We start from the raw sequence: 16,738 nt of genomic DNA, 5'->3' as shown, positions 1-16,738 counted from the left end.
GCGCTCGGCGGCGGCGGCGGCAGGACCTCTGCGGCGCTCGGCGGCGGCGGCGGCAGGACCTCTGCGGCGCTCGGCGGCGGCGGCGGCAGGACCTCTGCGGCGCTCGGCGGCGGCGGCGGCAGGACCTCTGCGGCGCTCGGCGGCGGCGGCGGCAGGACCTCTGCGGCGCTCGGCGGCGGCGGCGGCAGGACCTCTGCGGCGCTCGGCGGCGGCAGGACCTCTGCGGCGCTCGGCGGCGGCGGCGGCGGCAGGACCTCTGCGGCGCTCGGCGGCGGCAGGGCCTCTGCGGCGCTCGGCGGCGGCAGGGCCTCTGCGGCGCTCGGCGGCGGCGGCAGCAGGACCTCGGTGGCGCTCGGCGGCGGCAGGACCTCTGCGGCACTCGGCGGCGGCGTCTGGGGGCCAGGGAGCAGTGAGGTATGGCGTCCTCTAGAGCCACGCTTCCTATGGCGAGGCTTCCTCTCATGAGGCTCAATTGGCAGCTGGGGGGCAGGACCTCTGCGGCGCCCGGCGGCGGCGGCGGCAGGACCTCTGCGGCGCTCGGCGGCGGCGGCGGCAGGACCTCTGCGGCGCTCGGCGGCGGCAAGACCTCTGCGGCGCTCGGCGGCGGCGGCGGCAGGACCTCTGCGGCGCTCGGCGGCGGCAAGACCTCTGCGGCGCTCGGCGGCGGCGGCGGCAGGACCTCTGCGGCGCTCGGCGGCGGCGGCGGCAGGACCTCTGCGGCGCTCGGCGGCGGCAGGACCTCTGCGGCGCTCGGCGGCGGCAGGACCTCTGCGGCGCTCGGCGGCGGCAGGACCTCTGCGGCGCTCGGCGGCGGCAGGACCTCTGCGGCGCTCGGCGGCGGCGGCGGCAGGACCTCTGCGGCGCTCGGCGGCGGGACCTCTGCGGTGCTCGGCGGCGGCGGCAGGACCTCTGCGGCGCTCGGCGGCGGCGGCGGCAGGACCTCTGCGGCGCTCGGCGGCGGCGGCGGCAGGACCTCTGCGGCGCTCGGCGGCGGCGGCGGCAGGACCTCTGCGGCGCTCGGCGGCGGCGGCGGCAGGACCTCTGCGGCGCTCGGCGGCGGCGGCGGCAGGACCTCTGCGGCGCTCGGCGGCGGCGGCGGCAGGACCTCTGCGGCGCTCGGCGGCGGCAGGACCTCTGCGGCGCTCGGCGGCGGCGGCGGCGGCAGGACCTCTGCGGCGCTCGGCGGCGGCAGGGCCTCTGCGGCGCTCGGCGGCGGCAGGGCCTCTGCGGCGCTCGGCGGCGGCGGCAGCAGGACCTCGGTGGCGCTCGGCGGCGGCAGGACCTCTGCGGCACTCGGCGGCGGCGTCTGGGGGCCAGGGAGCAGTGAGGTATGGCGTCCTCTAGAGCCACGCTTCCTATGGCGAGGCTTCCTCTCATGAGGCTCAATTGGCAGCTGGGGGGCAGGTTCTGATGGGGAACTGGTCTGACTTGGGTGGAAATTATCTAGTCCGAGTGCTCTATCGAGCAGGAAAGAGCACAGGTCATTAGAGGAGATGGAGATTAGAGGTGACTGGGGACTCCGGTGTCGGGAACCCCGCTTTCGACCAGGGCTTGTCTTAAAAGCGAGACGGGTCCCATCGAAAGGGGACTTGCTGTTAACATCATCCAGGGGGCTAGGGGAAACAGGATCTGCGGGGAATTCGGGTAATGGAGTATGTCCATGGTTACTCCTCGACTGAAAACTCAGAACACCAGTTCTAACACAACGTGGGGTGGATTCGGGGTTAGCGGGGAAACTAGTGGGCTGGAGGCTAGCGGGCTGAGTGCAGGTTGGATACGTGGCTGAGATAGGAAGGGTAACAAACCGCAAGGGAGAGTTCAAAAACTTTTGGATGTGGGCTGGAAGGTGGCCCATTAACCAGGGCATCTGGGAGGCTGCCCTGCGACCTCGAGACACCGTCATGTCTCGGTGATCCCGATCCCGAGCCTCTTTCCACTCACACCATAATTCGAAAAGGTTGTCATAATATAAATGGTTTTCCTCACTAGAAAAAAAAATGTCCAGGGGATTTGGTGAAAGAGCTGAGCCAGCCTTTGAGCCTGCTGGCTCCAATTCGGGCTGGCTCCAACTGTTACATTTACCTGCTGAGCTCATGTCTTGGTGGGAGCGTACTGTCACGATTGTTCAATGTGAGCTCAGGCGCAGGAAATGAACAGTCATAAATAATGCGTAACTCAGGTTTATTGATAAATGTCCTCAGGGACAACAACAGAAATCTATATATACAATAAACTAAAAGTAGAGCGCACTAGGCTCTGAACCTTACAGCGGCTCCTTGGGGCCGGGTGGAACTGTACAGGCCCAAACTGATCCTCAACTCGCGGTGGGCAACACCCAGGCGAGAATAGTCCATTTCAAAAATATTAACTAAACACGGGGCTATCCTTCTAATGATAGCGAGAGGTAACTACAAACAAAGTCCTTATACACACAGTGTTTCTTTAACAAACTAAACTAAGACGGGACAACAAACTCACAAGTACGCTGGGGATGCTCCGAACTTGCTCACAACGATGGCAGTCAAGGTTTGGAGCAGCAACCGGTGAGTGGGGAAAGATACCAAAAAGGGGAAATCGGCTCGGTTGAGGGTCTCCTCGCTCGGAGGATCCAGGATCCAGTGCTGACGGCACAATCGGCAGGAACGGGTGGGTCCAGCAGCAATGCGTCGTTCCTTCTTCTTCTTTCCTTTTGCTTCGCTTTCTTTTTCCATTTTCGTTTTCCATTTTCCATTTTACGCTCCCACGATGAGAGCTGGGTTGTGTCCGGTTTTATAGTGAGCTGGAGGAGGCTGATCCGTTTCACCCCCTGAGCTGCTGATTGTGGCTGATGGGGAACACCTGTTGCTTCCTCTCTGCTGCTGGGCTGCCCTAACAGGCAGGAGGAAGGAGAGGGGAGGGCACTAACTCGGCCTGGCAGCAGCCAGCCTGACACATTCTGCTTGTAGTTAGCTTGAGCGTCCAAGTAGAACCTACTTGGACTTGTGACATGAGTAACTAGCCCTGCCACCCCTACTGCAGTCTTTCCTGCCGTCAGCCAGTCTTTCCTGGCTGCCCTCCAGTCTTTCCTGGATGTCAACTGATCTCTTCTCAGTGGTCACTGGCAAGCCAGATAAACTAATTGTAAGCACTGCACTAACAGATTGCTTCCTCATCCTTCAGAGGAGGGCAGGAGACATTACCAACTGGAATCCATGTTTCCATTCTATCACCAAACACAATTCTCTGTGATTGAAACTTTTGTTATTAACTCTGCACTAAAGGGTCTGCTTTCTGCCCCTTTTGCATATTTGTTTGCTATTTGGTAAATTACTTCAAACAGCAACAACAACATCAGAGGATCCAGGGTCAGGAAATGATCCAAGTAGCAAATTTTTAAACTTCCTTTCCATCCAAATATGAAAATTAGACAGGCTATTCCCTCTTTGCAATTCTATGGGGTAGTACTTCAAAGGCCAAAGGTCAACTTCTCTGTAGTATCATAATGTCGTACATAAACACTTCATTCAGCCTTGAATTGCTGATGATTGTTCAAATCTTTTGTGCTGCTGATTTCAAGCTGTGTGAAAAATTCAAATTTTAGAATTCGTACTTCACCCATGTTTGATGCATTGTCTATTGTCATTGCCATTTGCATGACTCTGACACAATGTGCATTTTTTTGCAAACATTTTTTATACATTCTCTTTTATTTAAGAAATGGAATGCAGAGAATTTAAAGTTTTAAACACAGGTCTATCTTCTACTGTGATAGGGCCCCAGTCTATGATGACTCAGTACCTAACCAAAGAGCAACTTAAGAAATAAGAGCCTATGAAACTCACAACTTCTCATAAATTGCATGAACTGGCATACTATAAATTACATTTTGTGAAGTGCTTAATAAATATTTAGACACATACAGTGCATCATGACATTGCAAGTCTTTTGAGAAAGGCTTCTGTCAATGACACCCAACCCAAGTGACCAACATGAATGAATCATGAGTGGAGGAAAAGACCCAAATCCAAAGTCTTATTTTTATTGCACGTGTGTTAGTCAATGATTTTAGGTTCTCTTTAGTTAACTGGACATCTCTGTTTGGTTCATAATGAAAGATTTTTAAAATGTCTGTCTTTTGAATATTTGATACAGATGCCTAATATCGTTCTACGTTTTGTACATAGAGGTTTTAAACATAAATTTTTGATGTATTTAAAGGTGGATGTCCGTAAGGCATCAACTATCGTTGCTGTAAAATATTTGTCTGCTATAGTCAACTGTTGGGGTTAGAAATGCATTGCACTGTTATTTGAATCTATATATTTTAGATCAGGTGTTTTGTCACGAAAGATATGATTATATTTTGCTGTTTAATGTGTGTAATTATTGCTCTACAAACATTGCAACCCATTTAGATCAACAGCAGAAAGCCTGTCCAATCAGAATAAAGCAGAGCTGCAGTGTCACCTGGTGGAGCGACAAGAGGAAATCAGGCACATGCAGGGTGTCCTGGAAACCAAAGTTCAGCTGTTGCAAGAGGTACAGGTTCACTGACAAGCTTTACATTACTTAACACTGCTTATTTAAATTTGAATAAAACACTAGAATTTGGAAAGAAAAAATATTGAAACAAGATGGTGTACAATATTTGGAGTAACTACAAAAACATGAAGAAGTTTACATTGATTCAGTGTTAAGAAGTTGCCAGCATTTTCTTCTGTCCATGATGTGTTCAGGAGGCTGAACTTGCACGAGGTGAGGCTGAACGGATGGCCTTGTTAGCAGACTCTGAGGCCCAGTGCTGTCTAGCCGTGGAGAGAGAAATAGAGGCAAGGTTGGAGAACAATGAAGGATCAGGTGGACTGCTCACCCAGCGAGTCCTGACTGACAAAGACAGGTAATTTATGTTTAAAGCTTGTGCTTGTGACATAAGACCAATAACAGGTCTTTTTCAGACCAGATCAGATATGATAGCCAATAAAGCCAGCATGGGTTTCCATTGTGTTTTGCGGGTCCATCAGAGTTCTGCCAAAAATGGACATTTTTAGCCAGTTTTGAGCTGCATTTTATGCTGCACTTTTAGATCTTGGTTGTTATATAAAATTATTGGATGTTCAGACCGTGAGCTATACATTTCCTGTCTTACTGCAACTGGAGCTGCTGCTAGCATAACCGGGCTTGTTTTTGGCATTGGAGCTACCTAGCTGCTGGTGTCAGTAGATCACTACCAAATGGTAGAATGCCAGCCTCCTTCTCTTGTTGGATATTGCTGTTCTCCTTGCCTGGTGGCCACCACCAGACCCTATAGTTCATACCTCAACTCACTTTTTTTCCAGGCGTTGCAAATTGCAAGGAAAGATATCTGTATGCTGTACAGAGGTGGGTAGAGTAGCCAAAAACTGTACTCAAGTAAGAGTAACGTAGTTATAGTGGTGGCCTTCTGAGTGTTTTTCTTTTTAGGAAGAGCTTCGATGGTTATCTTTTATGTTCTGAGGAATTTCTTTATTTTAAAGGACTTGCTTTTAAACTTGGCAGTCCCAATCTGAATTTAATTGTTATTATTTAATGTCTCCCAATGCCATCCATCCATCCATCCATCCATCCATCCATCCATCCATCCTTCCTTACATTTAATTCTGCTTATCTGGGTATCAGGTCACAGAGGCAGCAGTTGAAACAGGTCATTCCAGGTATTTCTCTCCCCAGCAACACTTTCCAGTTCTTCCTAGGGGATCTCAAGGCATTCCTAGACCAGATGAGATATATAATCCCTTCAACAAGTTCTGGCTTTCCTCCCAGATGGACATCTTGGGAAAACCTCCAAAGGAGGCAACCGAATCAAATGTCTGAATCCCCTCAACTGGCTCCTTTTGATGCAGACGAGCGCTGGCTCTTCTCTGAGCTCCCTCTGGAGTCAACTGGCATCTTTTTACCAGAAATCCTTAAATTTAAAACAGCTCTTTTTCTTAAATATGACAGGTTTGTTCTTTGTGGCAATTTTGATATACATGTTGACAACTCTACTAATGTTCACATTAATGATTTTTTTAAACATCACAGCTTATTTTAATTTTAGTCAGTATGTGTGCAGACCAACAACACATAATCATGTGTATCCTTTGTACTTTGGTTTTACCCTTGGTGTATAAATATGTTTTCTGTAATCAATGGATATGATTACATATTATACGTTGGATCATATATGTATAGATTTATTGTTCTTTTAGATCATTTTCTCCCTCAGAATTATATACGTATTTCCAAATTACCTTTTGTTTTATTTTTTTTTTTTTAAATCTCAGAATATAACAAATTTTAACTGCACTGGAAAATTTTGGTCTGAATTCTAGAGGTTCACTGAGACTGCACTGCTTAGAGTTACCAATGGCGAGATGCTGTGAGATCGCGAGATTCAGTGAGAGTGACGAAATTCAACATGGCGGCTCCCAGCTGCTAGATGAGAAGTAAACAAATCGCCGTTATCTCGACGTATTTGTATTAAAAATAAATAAATAAATAAAACAACAACCTAACTAAATAGCCTGCTCAAGATCGGAAACGGTAGTGCTCACAGTGGAGGACCTTGAGAACTTTATTGACGACTACTTCGTCCGGTGCACCATGGAAGACGCCAACCCGAGCAAGAGGAAGAAAGCAGACTCCTCGACGGACACACAAGACTTGGAGGTCACGGATATCCAGGTAAGTGTTCTCGAGTCTATTAATAAGAAGCTCGATATTCTTAGTTTGCTTCACCAGGAGATAAAAGACCTGAAAGCAAGCCTGGAGTTCACCCACCAGCAGATCGAGGATCTGCAGAGGGACAACACCGAACTCCGGTCCACGCTGACAGCGGTCACTTCAGAGGTGAATACACTTAAAAAAGAAAACAAAACCCTGAGGGAGACCGTCCCTGGACATCCAGTCGAGGAGCATGCGGGACAACCTAATCTTTTCTGGTATCCCTGAGTCCACACCGGATAACCCAGAGACCCTTGTTAAAAACTTCATGGTGTCGGCGCTTAAAATCCCTGCGGAAACTGTTAAAAACATCACTTTCCACCACGTCCACCGGCTCGGACCCCGAGGAGGAAACCGTCACCGTCCTATCATTGCAAAGTTCGAGCACTTCCAGCAGAAAGTGCTCGTAAGGAGCAAAGGACGGGAGCTGAAAGGCACGTCGTTCGGGATGAACGACCAGTTTCCCAGGGAAATCAACGAGAGGCGCAAAGTATTATACCCCATCATGAAAGAACACAGACAGAAAGGTAAACGGACTGCACTGGTTGTGGACAAACTATACATAGATGGGCAGCTATTTCGGGAACCCTCCATTACCACCTGGCTCTTCTAAAAAAAAAAAAAAAAAAAATGGCTTAAACGTTTAATATATCATTTAGTCATTTATGTTAGAAAATGTTATAAAAAAAAAAAAATGTCACAGGTGTAAATGTCTCACTCTCCTAACCTACACTCCCCACTGGAGAACCCCCTCCTCCTTCTACTTTTCTCTCTCTCCCTCTCTATATGTCTCCCTTTAGCTCTCTCCCCCTCTCACACACTCACCCCCCACACTCTCACTCACACTCTATGTACCCCCCATGTTTATTGTGCTTGTATGTTTTATAATGTGTTTGTTGATAGTTTTCCAGGCAATGATGTGCTATTATATAATGTATATATAGATCCTGACCTGCTGTATACATCTCTCTCCAACACTCACAGCTCACAGACAGCAACAGAAAGCTCACAAGGACACACACAGATGTTATATTACATTACTACATACTCAGTGACAGAACATCTTCTCTCTGTATGTTCAAGTTTAATATTGTAGCCTGGAATGTTCATGGCATACGCTCACAAACAAAAAGAGTTAAAATCATGGACTATGTCTCTAAATTAAAAGCAGATATTTTGCTCCTTCAAGAAACACATTTACTACAGTCGGAAGAAAAATGTTTATCAGACTCGAATTATAGTATCATCTTTTCATCTTGTTATAACAGCAGACAAAGAGGGGTCTCCATTCTAGTCCATAAGAGAATTCCATTCACTTTAAACAGTACAGTAACGGACTCAGAGGGCAGATATATTATTATCCAGGCAACAATCTTTAATAAATTATATTCTATTGTAAACCTCTATGCTCCGAATAATGATGATCCAGCCTTCTTTCACACTGTTTTCTCTCACTTAGCAGACTTATCTGCTAACTCAATAACTATTATCGGTGGTGACTTCAACATAGTTTTAAACCCTTCAGTAGATCGATCTAATAGTCCAATACACGTAAAACAATCACAATCAGTTAAAGTCATACATGACTATATGAAAGATTTCGGACTAGACGACGTCTGGAGACTCAAAAACCCAACAAAGAGGGACTATACGTTTTTCTCTGCGGTACACAAAACATTTTCAAGAATTGACTTTTTCCTCTTAAATAACTCTATCGCACATAAAGTCACTACTAAAATCCACCCAATCATTATCAGCGACCACGCACCAATATCACTCAGCCTGCAAACAGATTCCATCCCTAAACCTCCTCAGACTTGGCGCCTCAACATCTCTCTACTCAAAGACCCAGAATTTGATCGAGTAATAAGGAGTGAGTGGGCAGACTTTCTAAAAAACAATGACTCTGTTGACTTACCCCCATCTTTGCTTTGGGAAACTGGAAAGGCCGTAATCAGAGGTAAAATAATATCATACTCCTCATACAAGAAAAAAAAAGATCTACAAACAGAGAAAGAAATTGAAGAAAAAATTAAACAACTTACAGAGAATTATGCAATAAACCCAAGTGATCAATTATGGTCCGAACTACAAAATGCAAAACTAAACCTCGATAATATCCTATCCAAGAAAACAGAGTTTTTATTACAACAGCTAAGATATAATGATTTCGAACACAATAATAAATCAGGAAAATTTCTGGCGAACCAACTCCAGCGCAATAAAGAAAAATCCTTCATAACAGCAATTCAGGATTCCTCAGGAAAATATACTCAGTCACCTCAGGAAATCAACCAGACCTTCTATAATTATTACCAGAGTTTATACTCAGCAGCAGTTAACCCAAACATAGAAGATATAGATAATTTTCTCAACAATTTAAACATGCCCAAACTAACGTCAAATTACAGAGACATATTAGATGCTCCATTGACTATGAAAGAATTACAATGTGCATTAGACAGTATGCCAGCAGGCAAGGCACCTGGTCCTGATGGTTTCCCTGCTGAATTTCTTAAACATTTCTGGTCAATGTTAGCACCCCTTTTCTTCAGGACAGTGACAGAGATTAAAAATAATGGTTATATCAGTCCGCACATGAATACAGCTGCAATTAAATTATTATTGAAACCAGACAAAGATCCTACGCTTCCCTCTAGCTATCGACCTCTGTCACTAATCAACACCGACATCAAAATTATCTCAAAAGCTCTCGCCTCTAGGCTGGAGAAAATCATCCCGTCAATAATTCACAGCGATCAAACAGGATTTATAAATGGCCGACACTCCACCAACAACATCAGAAGACTTCTAAATCTAATCTCTTTGACGCAACGCCACAACAAAGAAGCTATTGTTATGTCACTGGACGCAGAAAAAGCCTTTGACAAAGTCAATTGGTCCTTTCTCTTTGCTGTGCTCCACAAATTTGGCTTCGGAGAATCATTTATCCAGTGGGTATCAGCTCTGTACAACTCACCCAAGGCTACAGTCACCACTAATGGGATCACTTCACAAAGCTTCAGTCTGCAAAGGGGAACAAGACAGGGATGCCCACTCTCTCCCTTATTGTTTGCGATCTTTATCGAACCATTAGCAACAGCTGTACGTCAGAACACCGATATCAAAGGTATCTGCGCTCTGGAGTCTGAACATAAAATTAACCTATACGCAGATGACATTTTACTTTATCTACAAGAACCCAAAACTTCAGTAAAGGAAGTATTTAACCTCATCACAACCTTCTCGCGTCTTTCAGACTACTCCGTCAACTGGTCAAAATCAATTATATTACCTTTAACAGAAAACTCGTGGAAGCCCGCAGCCCAAAACTCGCATTATTCTTTTCCTACTGGCAACATCAGATATCTGGGCATAAATATTTCCTCCAAACTCTCAGAATTAGTTCACCTGAACTTCACTCCACTTTTGGACAAAGTCTGTGATGATCTGAGGCGTTGGAACAACCTCCCCATCTCCCTTTTGGGACGAATAGCTACAGTCAAAATGAAAATATTACCTAAAATCAACTATCTTTTCTCCATGATTCCATTTAAACCCACATCAAAGTGGTTCCAATCGTTAGACTCCGCTATTGGTAAATTCTACTCAAAGAATAAAAAGGCTAAAATCAGCTTGACTACCCTCCAGAAGAATAAATCCGAAGGGGGACTGGAGGCTCCCAACTTCATGTATTATTATTTATCCAACCAAATACAATATCTCACCAAATGGATACATCCACATGAAGAATATAACTCCTGGCTAGAACTAGAACAGTTAGATTGTAACCAGATCAAAATCTCTGACCTTCCCTTTATCTCTTCTGCTCTTAAACATCACTCCTGCTTCAAGAACCCTATGATCGCTTCCACCTTGTCTGCTTGGTGGAAAGCACTGGAAATCACAGGCTCTCAATTAAAACCCAGTATACTCTCCCCAATCTGGCACAACCCTGATTTTGCAAACAACAAAATAGCTCTTTATTTCAGCACATGGGCAGAGAGAGGAGTCACTCACCTCCATCACCTTCTGGATGATAACACATTTAGGACATATATAAACTTATTCCAAACATTTGAAATAAGAAATGGAAATTTTCTTCAGTACCTACAGGTAAAGAAGACTATTACAAGTAGAATTCCATCGCTTCAGACTACTTTACAGCCAACGGATTTACAGCCACCTGAATTTGTCGACTACATTGTGAAACTCTCTCCAAGAAATAAGAAGAATCTCTCAAAAATTTATAGTTTACTCTCAAAGACACACTCTATACACCTACCAACTCAAAAATGGGAAAAAGACGTATCCAAATCTTTTGACTCTGATTTTTGGACCCAAATCTGTGAAAACACATTTAAAATGACTAAAAACACCAACTTACAATTGATCCAATTTAAGGTGCTTCACAGAACACATATAACACAATATAAACTGTATAAAATGGGCTTCTCACGCTCAGACACATGTACGCAATGCACCCAAAACATGACGGACACTTACTTTCACGCTCTGTGGCTTTGTACACCCGTCTATCAATTCTGGGTAACAATCACACAGAAACTCTCCAATATTTTGGACTGCGGGATTCCACATTCCCCGACCGTTTGCCTAATTGGTGATCTAACGCAAACAGCCCTTCCAGACATTCATATCCAACCCACACTTGCAGCTATCGCCATTGCCAAAAAAACTATTTTAGTTAACTGGAAAGATAAGAAAAGCCCTCAACATCATCCATTGGCTGAACCTCCTCACAGAACACATTTCACTTGAGAGAATATCTGCTATCAGAAAAAACCAATTGGATTCCTTCAAAGAAAAATGGTCTCCATTTATTAAATCAATAAATATTAACCTATAGCCTCCGCTTGTATGTGGGCGTATGCCATTTCCCTCATAAAATTGTAATTATTATTCTGTCTGTGTGTATGGTCTGACTTCTGTCTGCTTTATTTCAGTTTATTAACCCTCTACCTTTTTAAGTAGGATGGCACCATGGACTTCAAGGCTGTGTGCATGCACTAGTGGTGTCCCTTCCCTATTGCTCTTGGGGTCGCTCTCTGGCTCTGCGGGGCCGGCGTGGCTCGGGCCCCTCTGCCTGGGGGTGGGTGTCCCCGGTGTCTCTCCCTTTGAGCCCTGGGTCTGCTGGGTCTGTGCGCTCTCCCGGGGCCTTGGGGGTAGCGGCGGCTGGTCTCTTCTGGGGCGCCCTGGCTGGCCCTGGGGTTTGGGGTGGGTCGGCCCTCCGGTCGCTCCCCTGTCCTTTCCTGCTCTGCTTCCCTCCTCCTCCCTCCTCTCCTGCCTGGCCGCTCGTCCTCGTCCCTCTCCCTCCCCTGGGGGGGCTGGGGGCCCTCCGCTGCCTGGGGGTCTGGCATGGGGGCCGGGTGGTCTCTCTGGGGGGGTGGCTCTGGCTCATCCGGGCACAGGCCCTGGTACTTGCCTGTGTGCCGCCACTGGAGATAAGTTTCTGCTGGCTGGGGGCTTCTGTCCGGGCCCGGTGCTGTCTTTGGGTGTGGTGGGGTGGGTGGGGTCTCGGTGGTGCTGCGGGGGTGGGTGCCCTGCATCCTGGACGTGCCGGCTCCGGGGCGGGCGTGGGGGGCTCATGGCCCTTGCTTCCTAGTGGTGCGGCCTGGTCCTCCCTCCGGGGCGGGGTGCTGCATGCGGCTGGCCCGTGGTGGGGCTACGGCGTCTGCCGGGGCGCTGCTCCGGCGCTGCGACTTCTGGGGGTTTCGGTGCTGGCCGGGCCGGTCGGGTTCGTGTGGGCCCACCTCGGCCTCTTGCCTCTGGGCTCTGGGGGCCCTCTGCATCAGTACCGGTGGTCTTACTACCTGTCTCCCCCGCTGCTCTCTCCTCATGGGCCGGATCCACACCAGACTGCCTCTTACTGTGCACTTCACATACTTCACACATCACTGTATATAGTTACTCTTAGGCACATATAGGGACACAACAGTTAGGGCCCCGAGAGCAGGTGGGGGCAGGAACGATGGGCTCTGTGGTGGGGCGGATGGCAGGGCTCTACGGCCTTGTCTCTTCCCCATCACCCTCTTGCTTGCCTCCCCTGCTCTCTAATTTCTTTTTAATGCACCACACACACTCACACCTTGGGGGTAGGTCTGGGACGGCTCAGGGAACTTGGGTCAGGGTAGGCTGCAGAGTAGCCATCCTCTGTGGTCCTCTGGCCTGCCCCCTGGACGCCTCGCCCAGCCTCCCCACTTTTAATGCACCACATGACACTCAGGGTTACACTATCACGGTGCAGGGATAATGTCTCCAGTCTGGGATCGGGAGACATATTAATAGGGAGTAATGGGGGGATTTCACTAATATGGCCTCGCTGGTGGGACCCGGCCCCCTTATGGCTATGGGGTGGCGGGGGTGGACCATCATCCGTGTTGCTGTGGCTGGGGGGTCCCCGGGACCTGGGGGCTGTGGTCGGGGGGGGTTCTCCTGCGTGCCCGACGGGTCCGGGCAGGTGCGATGGCTCTTGGTGGGCTGCGGGGGCTGGATTGGCCGTCTTGGTGGGCGCTGTGGCTGTGCTGCGGGCTAGTGGCGTGTGGTGGCTCTGTCCCGGTGGGTTGTCAGGGCGCATTGCGGGGGGTGGGGGCCCTGGGTGTACTGCGCTCGCCTGGGGCCTGGTGCGGGGGGTATGCGGGGTGCCTCCCTGTCGGCATCGCCGGGCCCCACCACACTGTCCATTTTTACTCTCTGGACTCGCATCGGGTCCCGGCTCCGATTTCCTCTGGCCGGCTCCCGGTGGTGGCCTGCCTTGTGATGGGCTGGTTGCCGCCCCTTCGGTGGGCCGCTCGGCCCCTGTGTCTGGCTTCCTGGCTGTGTGGGGCCGTTGGCCCCCTCGGGGGAGGGAGAGGGGGGGGGGGTGGGCGGGGCGGGGGGGGGGGGGGGGGGGGGGGGGGGGGGGGGGGGGGGGGGGGGTGGGGGTTTGGGTGGCGGGTGGGTCCTCGTGCCCCGGGCCGCCTGGGTCGGTCTGGGCGCGCAGGGGGTGTCGGTAGCTGCTCCCTCTTGTTCTCCGGGTTCGCGTCGTTCACGGTGGCCCCGGTGGCTCTCTGGGGGTGCCGCCCTGTGGCTCCTACTGCCTGGGGGGAGGGGTGCCCTGTTGGCTTGGCCCTGCCTTGCCGTGATTGCTGTTCTGGGCTTCGGGGTTCTTCACACTTGCATGTTTGATCAGGTCTCGCCAGCTACTGCCGAGTCCCATTTCAGCAAATGATGGGTCCCGCCAGAATGTGCTGAGAATCTCTCCAGTCTCTACCCTAAACTCATTCTCTCTCGCACTAGCATCCTCTTCTGGCCTATTCTATTCTATTCTATACTATCAAGACACACACAATTATGGTGCTCAGTACCGTTTGTTCATTTATTATTGAATCTCTTTTTCTTTTGTGTTGGTTTGGTTTTCTTTTCTTTTTTCAAATTTTTATTTTTTTTTTTTTCTATTGATGGACAGTTAGTAGTTGGGCATAACACACCACCTTACAATCTTTAATTGCAATAGCAACGCCTGTTATTTTCTATCCCTGTTCATCCTGTTCGTCCTGTTCGTCCTGTCCAGTCTTTGTTTCCCCCACACATCACTGAGGTGTAGCACTGCCCTCCCTGGCTTATAATAGGGAATTCTAATAAAGAAGGTCTACTTAGCTTTCAGGGAGGGCCGGTGATGGTCACACACATGCACTAAATATTAAAATATTTGGTTGCAAGACTAAAATATGCATCAATCTCATATAATGTTGACTCCCCTTTTGTGGAGTTAAACAATGAGAACAAATGCAGACAAAAAAGAAAAAAAAAAAAAAAAAAAAAAAAAAAAAAAAAAAAAAAAAAAAAAAAAGAGTTACCAATGACCTGTTCATGGCTGCTGTGGATGGCATGGCTCAGTCGTATTATATCTGCAACCAAGCGGTTAGCGACTTGAACTCACTGGACAGGAGCTGGCTCACATCAGTCCAATGTACTGGGCCCTTCCTTAAAGTCCTAAATTCAGGGAAGTCATTCAATGAAAGGTCCACAATTTTGCTGCATACTTTGACAATACTCTGCAATTGGTTTCCATGTCTAGGTGTTCTTGGGCAGGACACTGACCCCCAAGTTGCTCCTGATAGTAACACTTCCACCAAGAGTGTGTAAATGGGTGAATGAAAAACACATTGTAAGGCACTTTGTTTTATCTAGCCAAGATCAAAAGTCAAATTTTAAAATCTTATGACTGGTAAACAAAAGACCAGTGCTCTGATACACATATTGTCTCAACAGTGGCCCTGAGTTAGATATATGAAATTCAGTGAAGCTTTAACCATTTTAACCTGTTTATTTCTCTCACTGCTCTCTCTCTGTTAGAGTGATTGAGGAGTTGACACAACAGAAACATTCACTGGGTCTTCAGGTTGAAGAGCTTGAGGTCAAAGTTTACAACCTTGTCTCATCTCTGAAGAGGAAAGAACAAGAATCTGAGGTATTTTATTGCCATGTTCCCATCTTCTTTATGTTTTTCTAACAAATACTCCATACAGCTTTCCATTTGTTGAATCCATCCACCTTTGCACAGCAAGCACAGCTGAATTAACCTCCTGATGGAAATGTGTTGTTGGGCTCTTGCTGATACCTACTGTACCTTTCAATTTTATTATGACCTCTAAACACCTAGAAACCAACCAGTACTTGGGAGACAATTGAAACTAAAGCTGCAAGCAGCGTTGAACGGGCCTAGAAATCCACAGGTCTCAGTGGGAAAGACCACCAAAAGTGGCTAACAACAGAACTAAGATCCTGTGGGACTTCAAGTTCCCGACTGACAAGCATGTGCTCCCTAATCAAACTGACATAGTGGTGGTTGACAAGGAACAGAAGAAGGCAGTTGTTGTGGTAGATATGGTAATCCCATCTGATAGTAATACCTGGAGGAAAAATGATGAAAAGACTGAAAAATATTGAGGGCTGAAGGAACAACTGGAACATATGTGGAAGATGAAGGCCAAGGTGAGCCAGCTGGTAAGAGTAGCATGCTAGCTATGACCTCCAAACTGGAAAAGTGGCTCCAGCAGATTCCACGTACAACATCTGAAGTCTCTCCTGCAGAACACAGATCCCTCAAACTCCCAGGTCTCCGGTAAAAGACCAGAGTTTGAGGAAGACACACCAATTCATAAACTTAGTCAAAATGTAAACATTTCACAACAGAGTTAAAAAATAAATAAATACTTTTTAAATAATGATAAATTAATGCCATATTAAGGCAACAGGTCCAACTGGTGCACTAAGAAAACTACACTTTTCAAAATTATGCTAAGGCTAATGAAAATTTCTAGTTATTCTAAAGCTTGTCTCCAAAAAAAAGATAGTTGCCTCAAGATCTGCATTGCAGCACATGGGTCAGTCATGAGCAGCTTATCAGACCTAACAGGCACTATCTTAAATAAAAATAAAAAAAATGTAATTGTTAAAAAAAAACTTAATAATCTTTGCTTTATCTTACATTAAAGTCCTGAGGACCTGTAGCAGCTTAGTAGATACGGACTTCAAATCTAGGCTCTGAACGTGACCCGCTCACATGAGAAGACTAAATTAGACTTCCCCCACCTTTCCCCTCATCTCCCATTTCTCTACTCCAAGTGTTCTGGCTCAAAGCCCAGATGGGTAAATTGATGTAGACATTAAACTATTTGTAGATCCTCATGCAGGTCAGTGAAAATTTGGCAGATTTGAAGAGTAGCAAATGTCCATTAAGAAAAAACATATGCATGTTATAGCTGACAAGAACAGTATTTTTTGGTTATTTTTTCAACCAGCATTAAAATAAAATATAAAATATTTCTAATATAAAAACTACCACGATTGGTACTTTTTGGTTGTAATTAATACTGCTCTTGTTACCTGATATAGCTGTCGATGTTTATGTAGTTGAAACACGTGACATAACTCATCATTAAACAATAAATCTTGATAGGATATTGCCTGAAGGAAAAGGGGGAAGCTGGTGATAGCTGCCTTTTATAGCTTGCAG

General features: G+C 47.5%; 1 protein-coding gene across 11 annotated transcripts in view; it reads left to right on the top strand.

The window, feature by feature from the left end:
* Window positions 1-16,738, top strand: part of pde4dip (phosphodiesterase 4D interacting protein) — a 170,594-nt gene that overhangs the window by 93,391 nt on the left and 60,465 nt on the right. For 8 of the 11 annotated variants that reach the window (XM_055005964.1, XM_055005976.1, XM_055005960.1 and 5 more), the window contains 3 exons: window positions 4,395-4,518; window positions 4,716-4,876; window positions 15,076-15,190. In XM_055005964.1, coding sequence (XP_054861939.1) covers window positions 4,395-4,518; window positions 4,716-4,876; window positions 15,076-15,190 — 400 coding nt within the window. The remainder of the gene's footprint in view (window positions 1-4,394; window positions 4,519-4,715; window positions 4,877-15,075; window positions 15,191-16,738) is intronic. The other 3 variants (XM_055005984.1, XM_055005989.1, XM_055005968.1) reach the window with 1 other exon arrangement.

Source organism: Amphiprion ocellaris, chromosome 2, assembly GCF_022539595.1.
Source record: "Amphiprion ocellaris isolate individual 3 ecotype Okinawa chromosome 2, ASM2253959v1, whole genome shotgun sequence".
In the NCBI taxonomy this organism is placed as follows: Eukaryota; Metazoa; Chordata; class Actinopteri; family Pomacentridae; genus Amphiprion; species Amphiprion ocellaris.
Note: the sequence above shows the minus strand (reverse complement) of the source record. Positions and strands in the feature narration are given on the sequence as shown.